Source organism: Stegodyphus dumicola, chromosome 3 (genome assembly GCF_044657685.1).
Source record: "Stegodyphus dumicola isolate Sdum_Otavi_A_Nest chromosome 3, ASM4465768v1".
Taxonomy (NCBI): Eukaryota; Metazoa; Arthropoda; class Arachnida; order Araneae; family Eresidae; genus Stegodyphus; species Stegodyphus dumicola.
In genome coordinates, this window is record NC_140770.1 from 142,242,482 (window position 1) to 142,266,650 (window position 24,169).

At 36.6% G+C, this 24,169-nt stretch overlaps 1 protein-coding gene across 1 annotated transcript in view; it reads right to left on the reverse strand.

The window, feature by feature from the left end:
* The window catches only part of Ndg (Nidogen), a 112,068-nt gene that overhangs the window by 80,958 nt on the left and 6,941 nt on the right, over positions 1–24,169 (reverse strand). Inside the window, exons 2-4 of the mRNA XM_085813388.1 lie at positions 16,259–16,395; positions 6,241–6,382; positions 3,887–4,095 (exon numbers count right to left, since the gene is read on the reverse strand). Coding sequence (XP_085669514.1) covers positions 3,887–4,095; positions 6,241–6,382; positions 16,259–16,395 — 488 coding nt within the window. The remainder of the gene's footprint in view (positions 1–3,886; positions 4,096–6,240; positions 6,383–16,258; positions 16,396–24,169) is intronic.

Genomic DNA, 24,169 nt, shown 5'->3' on the forward strand with positions numbered 1-24,169 from the left:
TTGGCCAATGACAATATTCTTCAGAAACTTGGATATCTGCTCAATAAATGCATTCGTATTATTTCAGTCTTATACCATTGGCTCCGAAAATGAAACGAAAAGATTTCATTAGAAATTCAGTTGGTGCAGTCTCATGTAAAACGGAGGATAACTTCATTATTTTTACCTAAAGAACTCAAAGTTACAATAAGAAGAGTTTCTGGAATAAATGAGGATGAAGGAAACATTGAGATAAAAGACGATAAATTAGATAAAAAAAAAAAAAAAAAGGAAAGTGCTAATATTTGTCCACCGAACAAAAAGCGGAAAACAGCTTACAAATGTATAGCATGCAAAGACCCAGTGTGTCTCTACAATGCAGTAGAAAAATATGTATAAAAATCAACTCGAATTATAATTTTTAAAATAAAAATTAATTTTCTATATTCTTATTAAAGCATTCTTATCGCAAATTTTAATGTAAAATAAAAAAGTTGAATTTTAAAATTTACTTCTTCCATCCAGATACGTAAGCGAAGGAATTATTATCATAGTATATATTTTATGTTAATTAACTGATTTAAGTATAAAAATTCTTTATATCTTCATGAAAATGTTAAATATATGAAACTAAATAACATTTATTCAAATAAGAAAAATAAATATTAGATATAAGATATAAGATATTGTTTTTAGCAGAAGTGATCTGAGAGACCGCTCACAGTAGTTATGCGACAATTTAAGTCACAGTAGTTAAAGGTTAAGGCTTTAATTAACTACAGCTGAGAAAACATTACTGAAACATCTTCTCTACATATAATAAAACAAAGAGTCTGTCTGTGTGTGTGTGTGTCTTTCGTTCGCGGTGCGCGTAAGCTAATAGACCCACGGCTACGAAATTTGGTACATAGGTGCATCTAGACAAGAGCCAGTGCACCTCGAAGCGATGTTTTCGAAATTCGAATTCAAATTTTTTTATTTCATGTTTTGTGACGAAATCGCGTCATTTTGAGGCATAATGGGCTGTAGGAAAGCGAGATTTTACTCTACGCACTCCATTTTCACATCGTCATGAAATGTAGGCAATTAGCTATTTTACGGACTTAAAATAAATTTCGTGTTTCAATAAATCGATTAAATACGAATTTATTTAACAAAGTGATCTTAACACCTTTTCAACGGGATTTTTTCTAAAAAAGTTTATGTTTAAAAATGTACGGTTTACTTTTCTTTGATTTTTGGACACGTTAAACTTTCATCCTTGCGACTGCTTATACTAAAAGAATTTTGGAAAAATGATAATTTTTTGTATTTTTAAAAAAATTTTAAATGAAGCTTCCGAGTACACTTCTCACATCTCACATCTTTACAAATGTGATTTTGGCAACAATTTTCCTTTCTTATTGTGGTTGATAGATTTTTGATGAAATCGTATCATTTTCAATAGTTTCATTCTTTTAGAAATATGGGTTTGGCAACAATTTTTCATCGTATTTCTTATGTCACTGTTTTTAAGAGACTGGCATATTTCATTGCCATTTTTTTATATATATAATACATTTTATTGATGTTTTTTATAAAGTTGTTCTGCAGAGTAAAATTCTGCGCGGAATTTTTCCTTTTGAGTTTCTTTCATGTTATTTTTTGCTTATTTCACTGTTTGTACGATATTGAAAAGTTTTGCATGATTTTTTTTCTTCAACGGAAAGTTTTTTTATTAGGATAATTAATATTTGTATTAAGGGATATAGCTTATTTCATTGTAATTTTTGGTGCTAGTTTGGTAGACGGTTGCATGGATTTTGGTAATTTTTCTTTTGGCGAGTAAAACGACTTATAGTAAACCCATTGCTGGATAAGTTATTTATGGTAACCGATACTTTGTTGTCATTTTATTTTAAAAATAATGCGTTTTATTATGCATAAATTCCGTGTTTTAAATATTATTTATGGCTTCTAAATATTAAAAATCAATTTAATTTTGAATTTTTATTTGAAATAAAAATTTTGTTGTTTATAATATTTTATGTAATTTTATGTTGTGGATGATGTAATCAATGACGTCACCTTACTTAAAACGTAATTGGTTTTATTAATATCTATAAATTTAATCTAATGTTTTAAACATTATTTATGGCTGTTAAATATTAAAATACAATTTAATTTTGCATTTGTGTTAAAAATTATTTTATTATGAATGATTATTTAAATAATTTTAATTCTATGCGTAATGTAATCAGCTCCCTTATTGGTTACTGAATATTTGTGCATTACCGCACCATTGTAAAATTTTATTATTCATCTTCGAATTCCTCAGATTTCAAATGGAATGGATATGTCCGTTTCGAAGATGAATGTTGTTATTGGTAATTACCAAGAATTACTGGTATCGGAATAAAAAAAATTGTCCTTTGAGACCTTATTTTGGCCAACCTGGCTTTCCTAATCAAAGATTTATTTATAAATTGTTAATAGCGTCAGAGGAAATTTATTTTAAATTTTTGGAGAAAACGTCGCTAATTGCTTCTCCAATGAAGTGCGAGAGATGTGGATCACAGATGAAGATCGTTTTTTCTTTCTGGTACTTATCAATATACGACAGGTAAAATACTTTAAAAAAATGTAAGTACATAACTTTATTTTACTTAATAATTGTATACGTCAACTTTTATTAAAAATTAATACAAAGTTTTCAAAAATTCCTGAGATATTTATTGCCACATATGTTTTAATGTTAAATAATTAAATCCTATAAAACTTATTTTAAAGTATTTAAGTAATATTTTAATTCTTTTAAACGTTGGTATGATGTTTTTAATTCGATATTCAATTTAAGCAATATTTTAATCCAATTAAATGTTGGCGCAATGTTTTTATAGCGGTGTTTTTATTCTATTATATGAAAGTAATAATTTAACCTTACTTTAGCATTTTATACTCTTAGTAACTGTATTTATTTACATTTGCAAGCCACCTTAAAAAACAACGTTTTCAACAAAAAATTAACGATATTTATTTTTTTAAAGTTTCTAATACTTTACTATGTGCGTAAAATACGTAAAAACAGCATTTTTCAAGATGGCTGATGACTATAAAAACCGCGCCAACAATTGCGCCAATTAAAATCGACAAAAATCCGTGCAACCGTCTACCAAAGTAGTACCTAATTTTTTCTCTTGAAAATATATGATAAAATATCATTAATTATACTTTTCTTTTTAGAATTTTTTTAAAATTCTTTTATGTTATTTATTGCTTATTTCACTGTTTTTAAGATATTGAAAGGTTTTGAGTGATTTTTTTAGGAAACAAAGTTCTAAACCTCCTTTATACCATTTGAGTTCTTAAGATTTTGCAAATGGAAGTTGGTTAATTTATTTATTAAGATAATTAATATTTGTATTAAGGGCTATTGCTTATTTCATTGTAATTTTGTTATACGTAATAACTTTTTTTCTATGAAGTTGTTCTGCAGAGTAAAATTCTATGCAGTTTTTAAATTTAACGTTTGGTGTTCCCTTAAGCTAGCTTTCCGGTACATTTAAAAGTCAGACGAAGGCTGGCAGCGAAGCTGCTAGTAATAAATACAGTCAAGTTGAACCATGGATGTGTTATAAGTTGTGATCTGCTTCTCATTAGGAATTTAATTAGATATTTGTATTCATTACAAAGATGCTTAAAGTAGCACAAAAATAATCCCACTATTAACAAAATTCGTGGTGTCGTGTATTGGATAATTTTATGAGAGTTGAATTGTTTATGCAAGCCTTCTTCTTTTAGGAATAAAGAAAACGTTTTTATTCCTGAAGAAGAGTAACTTATGTCTGATGCCCTCGAAACTGACAGGGAATCTACGCAAACCTAAAGTTGCATTCTTGCCTAATTTTAAAATTTTAAGCTATTTTACCTGTCGAAATTCCGAGCTTGTTCAGTTCCAGAACCTCTAAGGGTATAAAGCCTGCCATCGCCCGACATAAATCCAGCTTGTGCTCGGGCGTCGGGTAAATTTGGATTCTTTCCTTGTCCTTGAATCCACTGCACACCTCCGGATGGGTACAAGAAATAAGCGTAGGAATCATCACCGTCAGAAGCTATAACCACTTGAAATGTATTCAGCTATGGGGAAAAAATTATCATAAATTTTTAGAAAGTCTGCTTACTTCAGTTATATGATTAAACACCAGAAGTTGCTCTTAATATTTAGTGCTTATGTTTTATTGCTTTATGGCAGCTTTAATTAAAATACCAAGAATTTGAAATCAAACAATGTTGCGTTGAGTTTTGAACATTCAACAACCTTAAATGAAACTCAGATTTAAATATTCTTCTTGATATAATGAACTAAGGCTTTTATTCAGATTAGCACTGTATAATATTCTTAATAAAATATATAATTTTTTTTATGTAAGCATGAAGGGTTTACCTTATTTTGCCTAACAAATCTATTTTAAGTTTGATAGCGTTACTGAACTTCTCAACTCCCCCTCACATTCTCTCGCCAGCCCACCAACGGCCGAGCGGTAAAGTCGCTAAACACTGGTAGTTCGGTCCGAGGTTCGAATCCCGCGAACGGGCTGGCTGCATGTGTGTTTTCGTGGTTTTCCCCATGTGTAACGTGTATACGAGCCAGTTTCCCTTAGAAAGTCCTCCACGAAGGCATCCCTCCCGTTAGGCAGTTAGCCCTCGTGTGCTTTGCCATAATTAAATACACCACCACACATTCTCTCGCCAGGATGTAAATTGAAAGTTAAGTGAAGTGCATATTTAAACGGATGAAACTCTGAGTTTATTCAGAGCGTGTTTTCGATAGCCAGCGTACGTTTCATTGTTGTTTCCCTGTTACGGTCATTTCGGATTATCATCACGCCTGTCAACCTGTTAGGCTTAACTTACGTGCTAATCCAGCACTACGTATTGTAGATTTTTGACTTGAATTATATTCTACGTTTTTAGTTTCACCGCAAGTTGACGGTGCCATTGTCACGCACGAAGATCGTACCTTTCTGTTAACTATTTGAATTTAATAAAGGATTACTTTCACCCTTCTTCTGTGCTGGTATTTATTCACGCCTGTGCGAGAGTTCGTCAGGCTCATTGTAAGATGGAATTTAGTTTATGTTGTAAAACTTTTTTGTAGCCTCGAAATTTCACAACAAATTAATCAAAGTAGAGAATAAAATACGAGATCATACCTAATTAACTTATAATCAAAAAAAGAGGTTGTAGACGGAAATTGTAAGTGAAACACATTTTATTTACATGAAAATAGATTAAGATTTGTTAGCATTTAAATACATATCGAAAGGGGAGTTATAAAATAGAAAGTAAAAATAAATATCACTATCCTTTCCTGAAGGAGTGAGTAAAGAAGAGAGTAAAGAATAAGCGAGTTACACAGTTAACTCCTTTGCAGGTTGTCCAGATCATACCGTTTATGGTGCTATTGGCGGCAGACCATCACTAGTTGCATACCAACACCCCTACGTGATGGGTAACATCGCCATTTGCAGCGATTCTCGAAGTTTCTCGAACACAGGCTTGCCTAGTGGTTTGGTGAGTAGATCTACAATCATGTCGGAGCTTTTGAATGTTTGCAGGAGGTTTCGTTTTGAAGTCCAAATTTTTTACCTTTTTTTATGAAAAAAGAAACATGTTCAAATTTTTCACTATGTTTTTTCATAAAATTCTCTTTATTATAAAATAATTTTGTAGCCTTAACATCTGCTGTACAGTCATGCCATTGGGAAACCAATACCATGATGCTATGATAGTGCCGTGGCCTACAATGGCATTACACAGCCGTGACTGACATAACACTAGCAACTGTGCCATGATAGCACCATGTCAATCATTGTATTGTCATGGCACAATGAACTATCTGAGGTTTCCTTTTGTTGAAAATTTCTGAATGTCTGGAGTTGGCGTTTGAACTAGTACAGTGTTTCATCAAGATATCGAAAGGCTTTAGCTGAATAAGGACCTCATTAGTAAACTCTTCACCATGACTTAAAAGAAACTTATAGTCAATGTTACCCACTTGCAGCTCAACTGCTTTGTCATTTGCACACACGTCTCCAACCTTTATGATAGTAGTTTTATTTGTAAAGTTGCAGCTTTTGTGCACTTTACTAGCGAGAATTTATATAAGTCTAGGGGTCAAAAATACATTAAAGAATTAGTTTAAATACATTGAAGTATTAGTACAATAACTTCAGTTAACTATCGTTAAAATATAAAAAATTGTGTAAGGGGGAAGTTTACTTTAGTTACTCCTCTTTCGTAGTGGCCCACTTCGTCCCAGGTGGCTATAAAAAGACTTCGAGGTTGAAAACCTCCAGCACTCGAAAAGTGATCTCTAATATCTCGCGTTGCTCTTTCCAGAAGTTCGGAAGATTGAGTTTCCCTAAAAGAAAATTCATAATTTTAGGTTTAAATATATTTTATAGTATCATATTTCTCTTCAACAAATGGCTAACTGTTGATATTAGCAATAGGAAGAAAATGTGAGACAAAATAGCCTGAACAGAAATCATCAGGGGAAAAAATTATCTAGCTTGAAATCAGGACATATTTTTGACTTCACTGTGTTACACTATATGTTTTTTTGCAAACTGTGTTGACCGATATGTAGTCCCAGATTTGTTTTAAATAAAATGCTGCTGTAAGAAAATCATCTTATTAACATATCTCTAGTCAGAACAAGAGATTTCATTTGCATATTCTAACGAACTGGACTATGAATTTTGATGTACATGTTCAGGTGATATAGTAATAAATTTGTTTTTTCCCAAGCGTCTAAGCAGTTGCGTTGATGAAGATGGAAACTACAGATAATCCCTCAACACAGCTTGGACTTGCCAATAAAAAATACGCTTCATATTTATTTTAGGTTTGGTAACATTCTGCTAATATAATCTGCTCATTCATAACACGTTTTCAGGCATGTAAACAAAAAATAAGTATCCTAGAATTAAAAAAAAATAACCAGAAGCAAAGTACACTACTTTAACCAGATCATGCTCCATTTCCTTTTAGCCTGAGCCTCTTTTTTTAACGTGGTGTAAATCCTTTTTTGGCAAAAAGTTAGATTAATGATGACAATGAATATAACACACTGACAAACACATATATTTGAGTATTCTTGGAACGTTTTGCACTATTTGTGTGAATCCTGATGAATGGAAACGCTGCATGAATGTCTTCAAGGTTTTCCTCACGTTTAACATGAATATGAGTCAGTTTCCCGAAATACCTTCCAGATGGCACCCCTCTCCATAAGCCGATAGCTCTCAAGTGCTTTGACATAAAAAAATAAAATAATTTGAAATTTTGAATAATACGTTGATGATCTCTAAGGTAAAGTTTCAAATTGTGTTTTCGAGGAAACTGAAGCTCTATATCAATTGCATTTTCAAATCTTCATATTTTTTTACTTTTAAACTGAAAAGAAATAATACCATCACGCAGAAAATCAGTGCACTCATCTTAGAAAACATTCTGTTATATATAAAAAATAAAAAAAATAAAAAATAAAAAAAATAAAAAAAAAATAAAAAAAACAAGGAGTACGGAAATAAGAATAGAGGCTATTCTAGATATATAAAAAAAACAAAATCTCGCTGTTATTATGCTCTAATTATACTCGAAATGTCTCCCAAAATGGAATTCATAACTTCTGATTATCATAGAAGAGCTCGTCGGCGAGGAGAAAGCTAAACAAATGTTTAAAAAAAGGATGCATTGCGTTTAGAGATTTTTGGGAAAACTTAAGATGATTTAAAAGATTAGATAATGTTATAAAGTATTTCTTCCGCCTTCTTAGCATGCCTTTGTGGTGTAATGGTCAGCACTCTCGGCGCGTATTCGAAAGGTCCGTGGTTCGAGTTCCGGTGAGGTCACTGCTGATTTTTCTCTTCTGCTTAAAAGGGTGAGTATATAAGGTATTTCTCTCGCTCTTCTTAGCATGCCTTCGTGGTGTAATGGTCAGCACCCTCGGTCGAGAGTTTCGTGGTTCGAGTCCCTGTGAGGACATTGCTGATTTTTCACTTTAACTGCTTCAAAAAAACCCCCGATGTCTCTACAAGGTGAACGAATAAACAAAGGATGTAATCGGAAACTCTGAAGTATTGGGCGTAGCACGAATACAGAGTGAGATGAACTGTGTGTTATCTTTCTTCTTTACTAACAATCCTCCAGACATTCAAAGAAAACACACATGGACAATAAATTTACGGGGTGTTTCATCATAGAGGTTACAAATTTTCAGGAGAGATAAGTGCACCTAGACGATGGAAAATCACCTAGCAATGCATGGTTGGAAGCGCTTTCCTGGCGCGCGCAGTAACAGCACAAAACACAAGAAAGGAAGGACATAAATAAAGTGAGAAAACATGTTTATTATGCTTAGTACAGCAAAAACCAAGAAATAAGAACAAAACAGACGTCAAAGAAAGTGTTCGAAATTACAACCCCCTACCATGATGCAAGCCTCAAACCTCTGGTGCATGAAAGTTCCGATGTTCTGGAAAATACCGGACATGTCCCGGACTTCTTTAGTAGTTGTACGATGAATGCAGCAAGTTCTTTAGCACTAGTAACGGGGTTTCGTATACTAGGGTCTTGACATACCCCCCAGAGGAAGTAGTCAATGTAGGTGAAGTTCAGCGATCTTGCTGGCCAGTGTACCGGGCCATCCCTGCCGAATTAATGTATGTTGCATTCACGGGGAGACACAAGTCAAGGCTGTAATGTGTAAGATTCCGACATTTTTGCTGCAATAAGTGTAATAAATATGTTTTCTCATCCTGTTTGTGTTCCTTTCCAGTGTTCTGTGTCGTCACTACTGCGCGTTTGCGACCATGCATTGCTATGTGATTTTCCATTGTCTCTCCTGAGAGTTTGTAACAGCTGTGCTGAAACACCTGTATCTTTCGCCGGCGGTCAATACATCGAGTCTCCTAAAGTGTGAAATCACATCTTCTCACAAGCACGTCGCTGACACCATCATCACATCAGCAACCAAAAGATCACAACCACTCACGTAGAGTGTCACAGCCAAGGCAGCAAAGCACACGCTTCTCGTATATCCAAAGGATCTTACCAACACCAAGCGAAAGGATCTAAAAGCAAAACTAAGTACCGACTTCCCCTTATCATCTTTAGGAGTCAAGGTAGCAGCTGTGTGCTACATTCCAAAGGAAGGTCTCGCAGTAGACTGTTACTCTAAGGAAGACGTTGCAAAGCTCTCTACAGCGTTTCAAGGACCCAAAGGACAAGACTTCCTGCAAACTAAGCTTCCACAAACTAGATTGCCAAAGGTTGCCATAATATACCACTGGAAAATACAAAAGAAGAAGTCGAAAAGGCAATAAAATCGGAATTCCATCTTAACAGCACAGATGTCCAAATCCAATACCGCCTTACAGAAAGACAGTATGGAGTCAAGTGGATCGTGGAATGCTCCCCACATGCCTACAGAACGCTCACCAAAGCTCGCAAATTGTACCTGGGCTGGAGAAGCCACAGAATCACTGAATTCTACAACACCATACGCTGTTTCAGATGTCAAGCCTTCGGCCACACTCAACGAACATGCAAAAACAGGACCTACTGCGCTTATTGTTCCGGCAATCATAACATCAAAGCCTGCCAAGCGCGGCGCCCCATGTGCATCAATTGCGCCGACAACAACTACCGGTCTCATGAAACAACAGCCTGCAACCACGCCGCCTATGAAGTTACCTGCCCAATGTACGCAAAGTATGTCCAACGCATCCAAAGAAACACTATCTACGAGTAGCAACATACCCATAGACAGGAATAGTTGCGCAGCAGCAGACAACGCCTCATCAGGATCCATGACGGACAGATCTGATACAACAACAGAAGCAACTAGTAGAATGTACATAAAAGTTCTCCAGGTAAATTTACAGCGAGCACAAGCGGCCACCTCCAACCTAGTACAGTATGCAACCTCAGAAGACATTGACATAATACTAATTCAAGAGCCGTACTGTCGAAACGGACATGTATCCAGCATACCCATTGCCTGGAAGATATACCAAAAGGAAGATGCAAATGCAGCACTGGCGCCCAGAGCAGCTATAGTTTGCTGCAACCCGGCCTGGGCACCGCAAGTTGTACACCTACATCGAGACTATGTTGCTATCCTCATCACGTTCCGGAACAAGGAGCTTATCATCACATCAGCCTACTCCTCTCCAACAGACACGATTGACAACACGACAAGCATCTATAATGAGGTAAAAAGACGTTACCCCACAGTGGAGCAAGTCTTTGGTGGAGACTTTAACGCTCACAGCGTCATCTGGGGATACACATCCACCAACTCTAAAGGGCAGGTCTTGGAGGACTTCTTGGCAGTCAACAACCTTCAGTTACATAACAACAATGAAGCAATCCCAACCTATGACAACACGTACCATCACGGTTGGCCAGACCTGACGTTCTCGACAGCTAACATGACTGGCATGTGTCAGATTCAGAAAGTGGGTCTGATCATAAATTCATAATGTTTAATATACAAATTGACACCAGCATTACAATCCTGCAACGTTTCAAACTGCCGAAAAATAAAATTAGGCAAATAACGCTAAGGTTTTCTCATGTCCTACAAAAAAAGGAGTCAGACCTGCATAGCTGTGACAACCCGCATGATCTAGACGCATTCACAACGAACCTCCTGGACGCACTGAAGGATGCCTGCCATCAGGTTTTACCCACAAGATCGACCAAAAAACTGCAGGGTATCTCGTGGTGGACGAGTTCCCTACGGCAACAAAGACAGAAGTGTCGAGCTCTACGCAGAAAACTTCGATCTACCACAGATGAGGACACTAATGAACATGTCCTTGCACTATTTAGGAAAGAACGTGCCCATTACAAGAGAAATATACTCACAGCGAAAGTCGCCAGTTGGCGTGCCTTCTGTACAGGCAACGCAAACCCATATGACATCCTACACAAAATAGCTTCCCAAAAGATATATAAGCCATCTCAAATGCACGTGCAACCTTTAGCGCCCAGCACCACTTGCTTTGCTACAGCCACTGCTACAACCATTCTTAATATGATCTTTCCAGATGACGATCCTAGTACGGACACAATAGACCAACAACGCATGCGTACCAACGTCACAGCTTCAAACCTAGTACAGGTGGTGCCCCGACGGCCTTGACTACTCTATTGTCAAAATTGCATACAGAGCAAGACCTGTATTCTTCATCAAATACTTCAATAAGCTCTTCAGCATGCATCTCTTCCCGAGAGCGTTCAAGCAAGGACAGGTTGTGCTTTTCTTGAAGAAATTTAAGAACCCGGCCGACCCAAGATCTTTTCGGCCTATATGCCTCCTGTCCGCGCTAGGTAAAGCATATGAGAAATTGCTGGTCAATCGTCTGCGGCACCACCTGCACTTGACTAATTTTCTAAGTGAAAGGCAATACGGCTTTCGCATTGGATCTTCAACTACCCATGCTCTCATGGACATACTCCAGTACATCAACAAAAATAGAGAAGCCAATTTACACACGGCGTCCATTTCGATCGACCTGGCCAGCGCCTTTGACACCTTGTGGTGGCTGGCGATTAAAGAAGCTCTGAGAAAAGCCAATTGCCCTTTGAACCTATTCCTCACCTTATCCAACTATCTTCAAGATAGAGAACTACTAATCTCAACTGAAGCGGGCACCGTCACCAAAGCACAAATGCGTGGCTGCCCACAAGGCTCCTGTGCAGGGCCCCTGCTATGGAATGTTACGTTTAATGCCCTACTGGAAGCAAACTGGCCCAGCTACACACATATCGTCGCTTACGCCGACGACGCTTGTTTATTGGTCCAAGGCCGCACCAGGGAGGAAATAGAACATCGCGGCACTGAAGCGTGTGAAATTTTCATATCCCAATGTAAAAAACTCAAACTGAATATCTCAAAAGAAAAATCATGTGCTTTACTAATACCAAAGCCCAAGAAAAACCCTTCCAGAAAACCCTGTATGAAGATAGGAAAAGGCAACTTAAAATTTGTCAATCAATTGAAGTACCTTGGAGTTGTGTGGGATCCAGGTCTAACCTGGGTACCACATATACAAGCACAGCGAGTTAAAACGGCCCAAATTGCAAAAACAGCAAGACAGTTCCAAGGTAGGAACTGGGGTCTAAACCCGCACATTACCAAACTGCTGTACTCCACAGTCGTCGAAAAAATAGCGCTCTACGCAGCGCCAATTTGGGCAAAAACCATAAGAAGCAGATTAACGAGACAGCTAGCAGCACTGCAGCGGCCTTTCTTAATTAACATATGCAAATCATATAGGACCACGGCAACGAGCTTCACTCACGTGCTAAGTGGCATACTACCTCTCCACATCAAGACACAAATGGAGGCCATGTACGCTCAGGTTACACACCTGAAGCGCGAAGCCACATTTGAAGGCACTCTCTATAGTCCTGCTCAATATGAACATCGCGGAGATGTTCTGCACACACATCCAGCTATAAAAGGTGCTGGCATTAGAACCATCAAGAACAACGGAGCCCACTCGGAACATTCGTACTTAAATTTTTACGGACGGCTCCAAACATGAACTCGGCGTCGGCTGTGCCTTCATTCATCTGGAGGAACAAGCCACGGAATACGTCTGGAGGGGACATCTCAGTCCTCACAACAGCGTATTTCAAGCTGAAGTCACAGCTATTACAGCGGCTGTACAACACGCTAATAACCTTAACTTGAAAAGTGCCACAATTTTCACAGATAGCCTGTCGGCGCTTTATGCCATAGATAACCACAGCCATACTTCTCCAAATGTAATCAAACTTCAGTCGCTGCTTCAGCAATACCCGGACACCTACATCCAACTTGTCTGGGCAAAAGCTCCCACCGGCAACAGCGGCAATGAAGCAGCAGACTCCTTAGCTAAAGAGGCAGCCAGTAACATTAATGCCCAACCTCTGACCATACCAGCACCTCCCTCCTATCTTAAGAGCCAACTTACCCGTATGGCAATCCGTAAATGGCAGACAGAATGGGATGCTGCAGATACTGGAAGAAGAACATACAAATATCTTCCTAAAGTAACCACAAATCGGCTTATAGCCATCCCACCACTAGTTAATTTTATCACAGAGCATGGACCGTTTCCGTCATATTTTCACCGTCACCGTATCACAAACACGGATATATGTGTCTGTGGTGAAGACGGGACACCGGATCACTACATTTTTACTTGCCCGCTTACAGTCAATCACCATCTGCCCATATCTGTAAGCAATTCCGAGCCATATCATCGGTTCATAATACAAAACAAGCCTTCCATCAATAAGATCTGCAAAGTTATAGATAAAATAACGGCATTGGGTCAAGACATATGTCAGGCCACTTAATAGATAAGTAATACTTACTTATCTCCTTCCGTACCAAATCTTACGTACTCAACTAAAAGTATTTCTTCACATTAGCAATCTATAGATCAGCTGTGTACCAAATTGCAAATCTCTATGTATCTGCAACATATGTGACTCAAATGTATGTCGAATTTGTAATACATGCAATAGTACAAATATACATATACTATATGCCAATCACTATCTGCACTACAAAGTGAGCGTATTACTTCTATAACAATCTGTATTAAGTATTATATGTATAATTTCCAATCAGTAATATGTATTACGTACCAGAACTATGCGTAATTCAAGTGCCTGTAATGTATTATGTATAATCTGCAAACTGTATTATGTATAATCTGTATTATGTGTCGTGTATAATCAGCAACCTGCACTACGTATTACGTACGTGTATTATGTACCAGTACGCCTTATATACATGTATTATGTACTTGAAATCCGTATTATGTATTTTGTACCAATCGCGTCTCATATTGCAAATCTCTTTGCAACTGCAACATATGTGACTCAAATGTACAATCTGAAGTATATGCATTAGATGAAATACACATATCATATGTGTCAACTACTATCTACATTTCAAATTAAGCGAATTAATTCCATCACAATCTGTATTATGTATTATGTATAATCTCCAATTTGTATTATGTACCCGTACTATATGTAATTCAATTGCCTATAATGTATTGTGTATAATCTGCAAACTATATTAAGTATTATGTCTAAACTGTAATGTGTACGACAATCTGCATTATGTACAGTGTATAATCTGCAACCTGCATTATGTATCTGTACTATGTACCAGTAAGTACCTGTATTATGTACTTGCAATCTGTATTTTATATACTATATTTTATGTATAATCTCCAATCTATATTATGTAATATGTACTGTATTGTGTGTAATTCAAATGCCCGTAATGTATTGTGTATAATCTGCAATTTGTATTATGTTTTATGTATAATCTGTACTATGTACCTGTATGCATTACGTACCAGTATTATGTACTTGCAATCTGTATTTTATGTATAATCTGCAATCTATATTATGTAATATGTACTTGTACTGTGTATGATTCAGGTGCCTGTAATGTATTGTGTATAATCTGTATTCTGCTTTATGTATAATCTGTACTACGTACTTGTATGCATTATGTAACTGTATTATGTACTTGCAATCTGTATTATGTATAATGTACCAATTGCGTATCAAGTTGCAACTGCAACATATGCGATCCAAACGTATATCCAATTTGTAGTACATGCAATTGATCCGGTATACATACCATATAAGTCAATCAATATCTGCATTTCAAATTAAGCATATTAATTATATAACAATCTGTATTATGTAACGTGCATAAACCGCAATTTGTATTATGAAGAATGTACCTATATCACACACAGTGTAGGTGACTATAATGTAGCTGCGATCTGTATCATGTGTTATGTAAGATCTGTATTATGTTTAACAATCTGCATTATGCACTGTGCATAATCTATGTCAATCACTATCTGCATATCAAATTAAGCGTAATATCTCCATAACAATCAGTACTGTGTATGGTATATTAATCAGTATTAAATAATCCTAAGTATTATGTACGAGTATTGTCCTACTCACAGTGCACTATGTATCCTGTATGTATGTAGTTTATTTGTATTGCGCATTATGCACCTCCATAAGATATGTATCATGTATAGTATATTAATTAGTTTTAAGTAATCCCACGTATCATGTAACAGTATTGTCCTACGCACAAAGTACTATGTATTCTGTTTGTATGTTGTTTATCTGTATTATCTGCATTATGTACTTGCAATCTGTATTATGTACACCATGTACTCTGCATGTATTTAATTTTCTCTTTTGTACTATGCATTTCGCATAAATTATGTACTTGCATACTGCACAACCTTTAACATAAGTAACCCGTACTATATGCATATCAATTTGTTACATATCACTTAAACGCATTCCCGTATTGCATTATGCAAAGCGCATTATGTCTATTGAATTTTTAATGGTCTTTGTTTATATGTGATAATATGTTTCCCCCCCTCTCTTTGTGGGTTTTTTTTTTTTTTTTTTTTTTTTTTTTTTTTTTTTTTTGTGTGTGTGTGTGTGTGTGTAATTTGTGCATTATGTGTTCCATGTCATATTTTTAATTAATTTTTATGTGTATATTAATGTGTTTTATGTAACTGCTGTTTGTAATTTTGATATATAACATATGCACTACGTTCCCACACAATGTCTTACATTAGTTATAGCCCCTGTATGGCCATGTAACAAATTTATTTAAGATCCTAATGAACTCCCGGTGCAGCCTCCCGGGGCTCCAGGGAGTTGTTTCTAGATAGTGGAGGGCGCGGGACATACGCCTGTTTACCTATGTTAAGCACCAGGCGTCCCCGTCCTCCGTAACCTGTAGCCCTGTATCTTTCACCGGTATCGATCTGTACCTTTCCTTTTTATTTCAACACAAGATATTAATCAAATATCTTATGCACCTCGGACTTGATTTCGTTAAGATTTTAGAAACCCCGAGCACTTGAAAAACTTTAGTATACTTAAAAGCATTTACGCTAGATGTTTTCTCATTCCTTCTCTCCAGGTCTTGTTTATCTGCACCATCCATGGTAAAACCAGCAATGAGAAATCTTGTGGTGCCCTCTTTCCCTGAGATCCTAAGCACCCTTTTCGTGGTGCACTCTTTTCTTGACGCCTTAAAAACTTGCTTATTTTACCTAATAGTTAACTCAGCTCTGCTTGTGCCGAATGTATATGAAATAGTTAAAAGGTATCAGATTTTACTGCCTTATTTTAGGGCTATTTCGTTAGTACGTACCTGTAGTAAATCCTCCCGGCTGCTCTTGTATCAACGTCTGAATACAAAGGTGCTATGATCGGATAAGTTAGAGGAAACTGCGCATTAAAAAACGAAGGTACCTCTGTAAGAAAGGAAAGCAAGCCATTGTCATTAACCTGCAAGAAGAAAAAAAAAGAGTTTAGTTTGCATAGTTTAAATATAGTCCAAAACTAGCATTTTATACATTAAAAACAACAGATTTCCAAATGGAAATTGCCAATGCTATGATATTATAATAAATGGAATCCATATGATATTTTTGATTTTTGAAAATTAAAATTTTGACTAAATATATTTCAAGTAAAGAAGTAACTAATCATAAAAGCTATTAGTGAAACTGAGAGAAAAGTTTAATTCTGAACTTTATGGTTAATTAGCTAGGTACTTCACTTACAGAAGGAATTAATTAGACGAAATAAAATTTCATTATATGAGATCAAATTAATTTTTTGGTTCTTTCTGTTTTCTTTCGTTTTTTGGAAACTATTCTTTACTCGCAAATTGCTCTATTTTTAAGTTTGTGAAAACCTGCATTTTAAAATGCTTGTGAATAAATTTAAAATTTCAGTTATACGAAGTTCATGATTACATCGGCGTTAATTTAAAATACAAAAGTTATTTATTTCAATTCAGAATCTGACGAGATCGTTGTGCATTTATTTCTGATGGCAGTTCATTTTGAAAGGTAATATCATAATAATGATAATGTCGAACATTTTCACAAACTATATACAGCCAAGGCACAAAAAAATCTCTTCCGATGAATCTCTTCTCTTATAAGTTTCAGTCCATCAATGGCCAAGCGGTAAAGTCGCTGAACACTACTAGCTCCAACCTGGGTTCAACTCCAGGTGAGCGGGCTGGCTGTATGAGCGTTTTTGTATTTTCCCCCATGTGTAACGTGTGTACGAGTCAGTTTAAATCCTCCACGAAGGTGTCCCTCCCATTTGGTAGTAGATAGCCCTTGCGTGCTTTGCCATAATTAAATAAACCAAGCCTTCTGAGTTTCAGGCGAAAGATACTGCGAACTAAACTCCACATATCATCTCACCATAGCTTAGGGAACACAACAAAGAAATCAATTTGCGGATTAGATTTATAAGACCGACACTGCATAGAACAAGCAGACATAGGACAATAGTGCGCGCAGGATAGCCACTAGTTTATTAACGTAGCATGGCCACGATAAAACATAACGTTTGACGATAATGTAATAATGAGTGAAGGGGATTAATGAAAATTTGTCAGCTTCACAGAGTTGTCACAAGAAAAGGATCCACAATGGCATGGAATCAACTCAGCTTGAGTTGATTCGATGCCGTTGTCGATGTAGTCAAGGATGCCAAGGATAGATTGCAATGTAACAAAGGATTATAATTAGCTCAGCACATAATCAAGGGGGAAGGAATTTGATTAAAGTATTATTATTTTAGGATACTTGCACAGAATCGCCACCAACACTCTTATAAAGTTGAAACCATATTTTAAGCTACCTTTGTGATAGCAGAAAGGCTGCTGATACTATTCAGCATCGGTTCTGGGCCCCATTTTCTAATCTACCGCAGCCTTGGAGTCTAATCGCCGGACGTTGGAATTATCGAGCCGTTTCGAAAGCACTGAAGAGTAAATAAAAGCTTCCTATACGCTTTATTGATGGCTGTTGGAAATTGAAGCGCTAACGAAGTAGGGCAAAATATTTCCATTTTCTGCATATGCGTAAGTTTTACTTTAGAATGATGCCAAGGTGCATCATTCTAAAGTGCGCATCGGTATGTTATCAAGGCAAGGGCTTCGAGTGAGGATTACTAGGTTTTCTGCCTTTTTGACATCGAGGCTTTGAAAGCTTATGTTTTATTTCGCGGTATCTAGCATGTTTTATAGTTATTCGCGGTATCTAGCATGTACTTGTATTCTTTTCAAATTCTTTCAACCAGCGAAATCTTAGCATTTGCTTATATATGATCCAATTTAGGATAGAAATTTTATCCAAAAATTTACTATGCTTTAATTAGTTTGTAGAAGAAAATGGGCTGCTAACGTAAAATGAACCAAAATAAAAGATACTTCTGAAAGCTGACTTATCCTTTTCAGAAGTTCTTTAGCGATACCAACGTGCTCTCAAGAATTATGCTGTTGGGGCATCCTTATGACGTTTTCTGCCTTTTTGGATTTCATAAGGATGGGAACACCTTTATAACTAGGCTCCATCAATCAGCCTCATTTTGCGTTTTATCTGAGTTCATAGCTGAACCCTGAATGGTTTACGACTGCACTATTTTGCTGTATGGAAGCATTTAATATCTGACCATCCACTTAATATCTGCTAAGAGAGACTAAAAGGCAGAAAAGAGAAATATGGAATTTAAGATTACATCTTCAGAAGTGTTACTAGTTAAAACTGGAATAAAGCTAAAACAGACATAAGATGCTACATTCTATATACTTCTTCCATTATTTTTCATCATCTGGACAACTGATTATTCAGTAAATGTTTTAGAAACATATAAACAAAAGGATTAAACATATACATATCTTAATACTTTTGTTTATATATTTAAATAAAACATTTACATAGAAGGTTAAACAAGAGGACAGATTAATGAATTAATGTTATAATTAATGTTATAATGAACGTTTTGACGATTCCTTGGATATTTTCCGGGGTTTTATTTGATTACTACAAATCACTTGAGGGCTGTTTGCGCAAGTTAAGGATTGCCTTCGTGGAGGACTTTTTGAGGGGAAATGTCTCATGTACACGTTGCACATGAGAAAAGCCACAAAACGCCCAGCCAGGCCGTTCGCAGGATTCGAACCTCGGACCGAACTACCAGTGTTCGGCGACTTTACCGCTCGGCCTCTGGTGAGTTTTGATGAGAGGAAAAGAGAGAAGCGGAAGCTCGAACAGAACAAGGAAGGAGGACAACAAAAAGACGGTAACGGAAAAATGGGGGATGGTGACGAAGACGTCTACGATTTTGTTCTAAGAAGTGGATAAATGAATTTCTCAGAAATTTGCTATAAGAACTTATAGAGTCATTGGGTTGTTTGTAAGTAGGAGACATGAAAAATGAGCAATTTTCATGTCTCCTAGCTCGAATCCAAGACCTCTCGAATACGCGTTGAGCGTGCTGATCACTACACCATGAAGGCATGCTAAACAGGCGGGAGAAATAACTTATATACTCCCCCTTTTAAGGGGCGACTGGGGATTAGGGGATTCAGTCGCCCAATCCCGGTGGTGGAGAATCATATCCACCACCTTTTTTAGTTCGGGTGCCACTGTAGAGGCATTAGGTTATTTGGAAGCAGGAGGCATGTAAAATGAGCAATGCTCTCGCCGGGACTGGAACCATGGACCTCTCGACTACGCGTCGAGCGTGCTGACCACTACACAACGAAGGGATGCTAAATAGGCGGGAGAAATACCTTATAAACTGAACAATTTTGACGACTTTCGAGAAGCCATCTCTTTAGGAACGCCGAGCTCCTTTTATTATAGCTTTAAGTTCAAGATATGTAATCAAGGGTATGTAATGAGTTTCAGCCTTAGCATGTGTAAAACAACTGGTTTCCTTATTTATTGTGCAACTTTGCTTCTATCAATAATCTGGGCTTTCTAGAAGTAAACCTTTTCGTGTTTATGAGATAATAATCAAATATTTACTCACGCTATTCAGTATGTGATTTTTGGCTGTTGACACGGTTCATGAGTGATAGGACAACATGAAACATGGAAGTAGATTATAAGACAAATTAGTTCATCAATTACTGCTTTATAAGCATTATGCAATATACCAAGAAAGAAATTAAGAAATAGCAATCGCCTCAATTCTGTATCGTTAAAGGAAAGATAAGAGATAAATCTAAAGAGGAGAAAAAAATTCCTGTTTTACGAAAGGTTTTAAAATCAGATTATCGCATCGCCCTCTTTCATGTATTTAAACAATTTTGAGTTCCAGAAGAGTTTATGAAAGATAAAGAGTCACACTCGTGTGTTATCTTTAGCTAAGACTCAAAAAAATTGATTTTTGAAAATTTATAAATAAAAAAAGGTGTCTCCCTTTTATTTTCCCGTGGTATTATCTCATTCCAATCGTAATGTTCGTATCAAGAAGTGCGATTCTGTCGTTTCAGAAGTCGAGAGATCGTAAACAAATGTTATTGAACACGGATATGAATGACCTATTGAGAATTCGACAAACAGATAAACTTAAGAAATAAGTTCAAGATTAAGCCTTAGTGTAACCGGCGCTATCACTTCCGCCCTTGGGATGGAGATGTTATTCTTTCGCAAGTTGGAAGAATTGCGCAGAGAACATGAATGGATACCGCTGTATCTGACGATAACTTCTTGGTATTTCTTTCTTCATTTATGAATGAGATGACATATTTTTATAGTGAATGAAAGAAAACGGAGACGAGGTACCTTATCTTTTTAAGTTGGTACGCACATGTAGCTATTAAAACTGCACATCTTTAAGGAACAGCAAACGCTGGACAATTAATTGATTTATATATTAGAGGCTTTTAATATCCATGGAGTAAAATTGATTGATCTATATGCAGTATAATGTTATAAATACAGTACAACTCTAATTATCCGAAAACTCCAATTATCCGAGTGATTTGGACTATCCGAATCGCTGATTATCCGAATCGCCTTCAAAATTCAAGAAAACAGTTAAGATAGAAAAGTAGTGTTGGACAATCAAAGATTTCATACATTAAGAGGAGCAAACTTACACTTTTAAACTTGGTGTCACTGTTTGAAAACGAAGATGGATGTTCAAGAAAATCAATTAAGGGAGAAACAACAAAAATTCAGAAGATGTCGTTTTCAAGCGGTTTTCTGTGGGAAACCCAATCTCGGGTCCGATTCTTTGTGAAAAAGCTAAGATCTTAGCTCAGAAGCTAACTATGCAAAATAAAAAAAAGTTTGTATAAAAAATATGTCTTCTGCTTGAGCATTGCGGTTAAAGTTTTGAAAAAAGGGGAAATTTTTGATATTTTTTGCCAAATTTTTTCTGGTTACTAAACTCATTGCTATCGTAACGTTACAAGTCCTAATGTGAATTTTGGGATATGAGAGACACACATACAAAATAAAATAAAACTTGTAATCTCAAACTATTTAATATTCACATTGATAGCTCACAGAAAGCAAAATTTTATAATTTTTGCCACAAATCTCTTAAAATGGTAAGAATATAATTTCTCGCCTTCTTTGTATACCTTCATGGTGTAGTGGTCAGCACACAAGGCGCCTATTCGAGATGTCTGTGGTTTGAGTCCAGGCTAGAGCGCTGCTCATTTTTTAAACTTTCCTGCTTCCAAAAGAAACCTAACGTCTCTACAGTGGGGCCAGAACTAAAAGATAATGAATGATGATTCTTCACCACCAGGATTTGGTCCCTTAAACTCCAGTCGCTCTTTAAAAGGGGGTATATAAGGTATTTCTTTCGCCTTCTTAGCATGCATTCGTGGTGTAATGGCCAGCACACTCGGCGCGTATTCGAGAAGTGCGATACTCCCAGCAGGACGCTGCTCATTTCTCCACTCTCATGCTTCCAAATAACCTAATGTAAAACCTAATAAACAAGAATAATTATAAAATATTATGTAGAGCGCGCACGAAGTGCTTTTTGAGTGGTTTGACCTCAGAAGTTTTATATCGAACAACTGCCGGAATCTTTCAAGATTACGGTGTTATAACGGAATGAGACAATGTTCATGCCATTGACAAAAACAAAATAAGAGGAGAAAAATTCATATTGGAAATGATTTGCAGAATCCATTTATCGAAGAGACATTATGTGACCTGTACTTTGATAAAAGAACCAAGACAAATGGTAATTAAAAAATAATTAAAAATGTTTTAGAAAACTGAAAAAGAGCTCCATTATTCCCTCATAAAAGAACTTTAGGATCAGAATATATTAGCCATGTTTCTTCTTGTACTTCCTGTTTCTTCCTTCCTTTAGCAAAGTAATTGCTAAAGATATAGCTTCTATAATAATTTCCCACTTCTTGACTACACGTGAGATTTCCCTTAAGAACTTGATATGAGAGGGAACAATAGGACTGTAATTAATTAATTTGTTTGAAAAATGGTGTCATTCACCAAATCGAACTGCTCGTTGGGAGACCACTGCAATGGACTTTATGTCAACGAACTGTAGTTCAGTCACCTATTTCATGATCTGGGTTACCATTCAGCTGAAATAAAAACAAATTCGAAATTCAGATTAGTGTTACCTCTCAGCTGAAATCCTTTAGTGAACTGATCATAAACAAACTCACTGACTGTGAAAACTTCGCTTTGAACGTGTTGAATGCCCTTTCCTCAAATTGGCAGTGAAAAGGGGAGCGCAAGGATAATTTAAACTGATAAACTGTATATTTCTGCTGCCACATGTAAGGCACATTTTTAGAAGAATTAGCAGCTTGCGGTCCCGGTCCGATTTTACATTCCAGATTGTTCACGACAGCAAATCGTGTTCACAAATCAGACAGAAAAATCTACTGATGAAATTAGGCAGTTGAAATATTTTATTTTGAATTGTTACATGCGCCTCTGGTTCAAAACCAAAACCATCAAAAATTTTACAGACGGTCCAAAGATAGTTTTTAAAACCGCAAGAACATTACGATAACTAACTCAAAATTTTCTGCAAGTCATCAACCCAGTAGTTCAGAGGAATTCTTTCTTTGTTTATCTCCAAAATGTGATCCTTGAAATCATTGTGGCTGAAAGGAGACATGTAATATAGGGCTGCACCGATTGTTGAAAACTCAATCACTTTTCAAGGAAAAGCCTATTCGAAACTTCAACACGCGAAAACAGAACTTAAAAGCGACACACTACGTCAACATAAATTTGTGGGATAGTTACAAAACCTCTCCTCCTCCAGTACTAAGGAACATCACCGATGAGGATATAAAAAATTCTTAAGGACTGCTATATCTCTGCAACAGGATTTTCTAAAACTTTCCTTGTTACATCTAAGATGTAGATTGGTGTGAAAAACGTGTGGTGGCACTTATGCAAGAGATAGCTTGATTAGGACGATGAACATGTGTTATGACAGATGAACTTTACGTTATGAGGACCTTAAATTTTAGTTTGAGCTTGTCTAGTTATTTTCTGAAGTGTCTCACAGAAAATAATCAAAAGCAACAGTGATACGGTCAGCGATAGTTATTTCTAAGGATGCAGATTATTGATTAGTGATTCAAGGTTAACGCACACAGGCGTTGTACTTTCAACAATTCGGTGAAAGTTATTGCACAGTGTACAGTTAAGTCACTGAAGTCGTTTGCTGCTGCCGAATGATATGGCCAACAGACAATCCAGGAGACGTCGTCTGGATGGGTTCGCGTAACTGGGAAATTGGAAGGATGGAGTGGAGACGTACGGGATCGCTCATATTATCAATTCACGAGGTTGGATAGCATATCAAACGGCAGGAATAGTTCTTCGAGCATTCAGCAGTATCGTCCACGAGCAACAGCTGTGGTGGACTACCTGTCTATTGCCCTATCAGCGAGAGGAGACAGGCGGCAGACAGTAGAAGACACCGCAAGGTATATGTAATAGACTGCTGAACCTCCGATATTACGCTTTACCGTGGCCAGGAGAATGCACAAACATGGTTTATATGCACGAAGATCAGTACGGTGTGGTGACGTCTGCTCATTGGCGACGCTGGCTTCTGTGGAAGTGCTCTTTACGAATGACAACCGATAGTCTGATGAGTGATTCTGGACTTATATAAATCTGGATAGAGAAAGGAACATTCAATCACCCCCCCCCAAATCATCCAATGAGACGGTTTTGAAGGCACCAGGATTTTCATTTGGTGTGATATCCTGTTTGGTAGCAGTAAT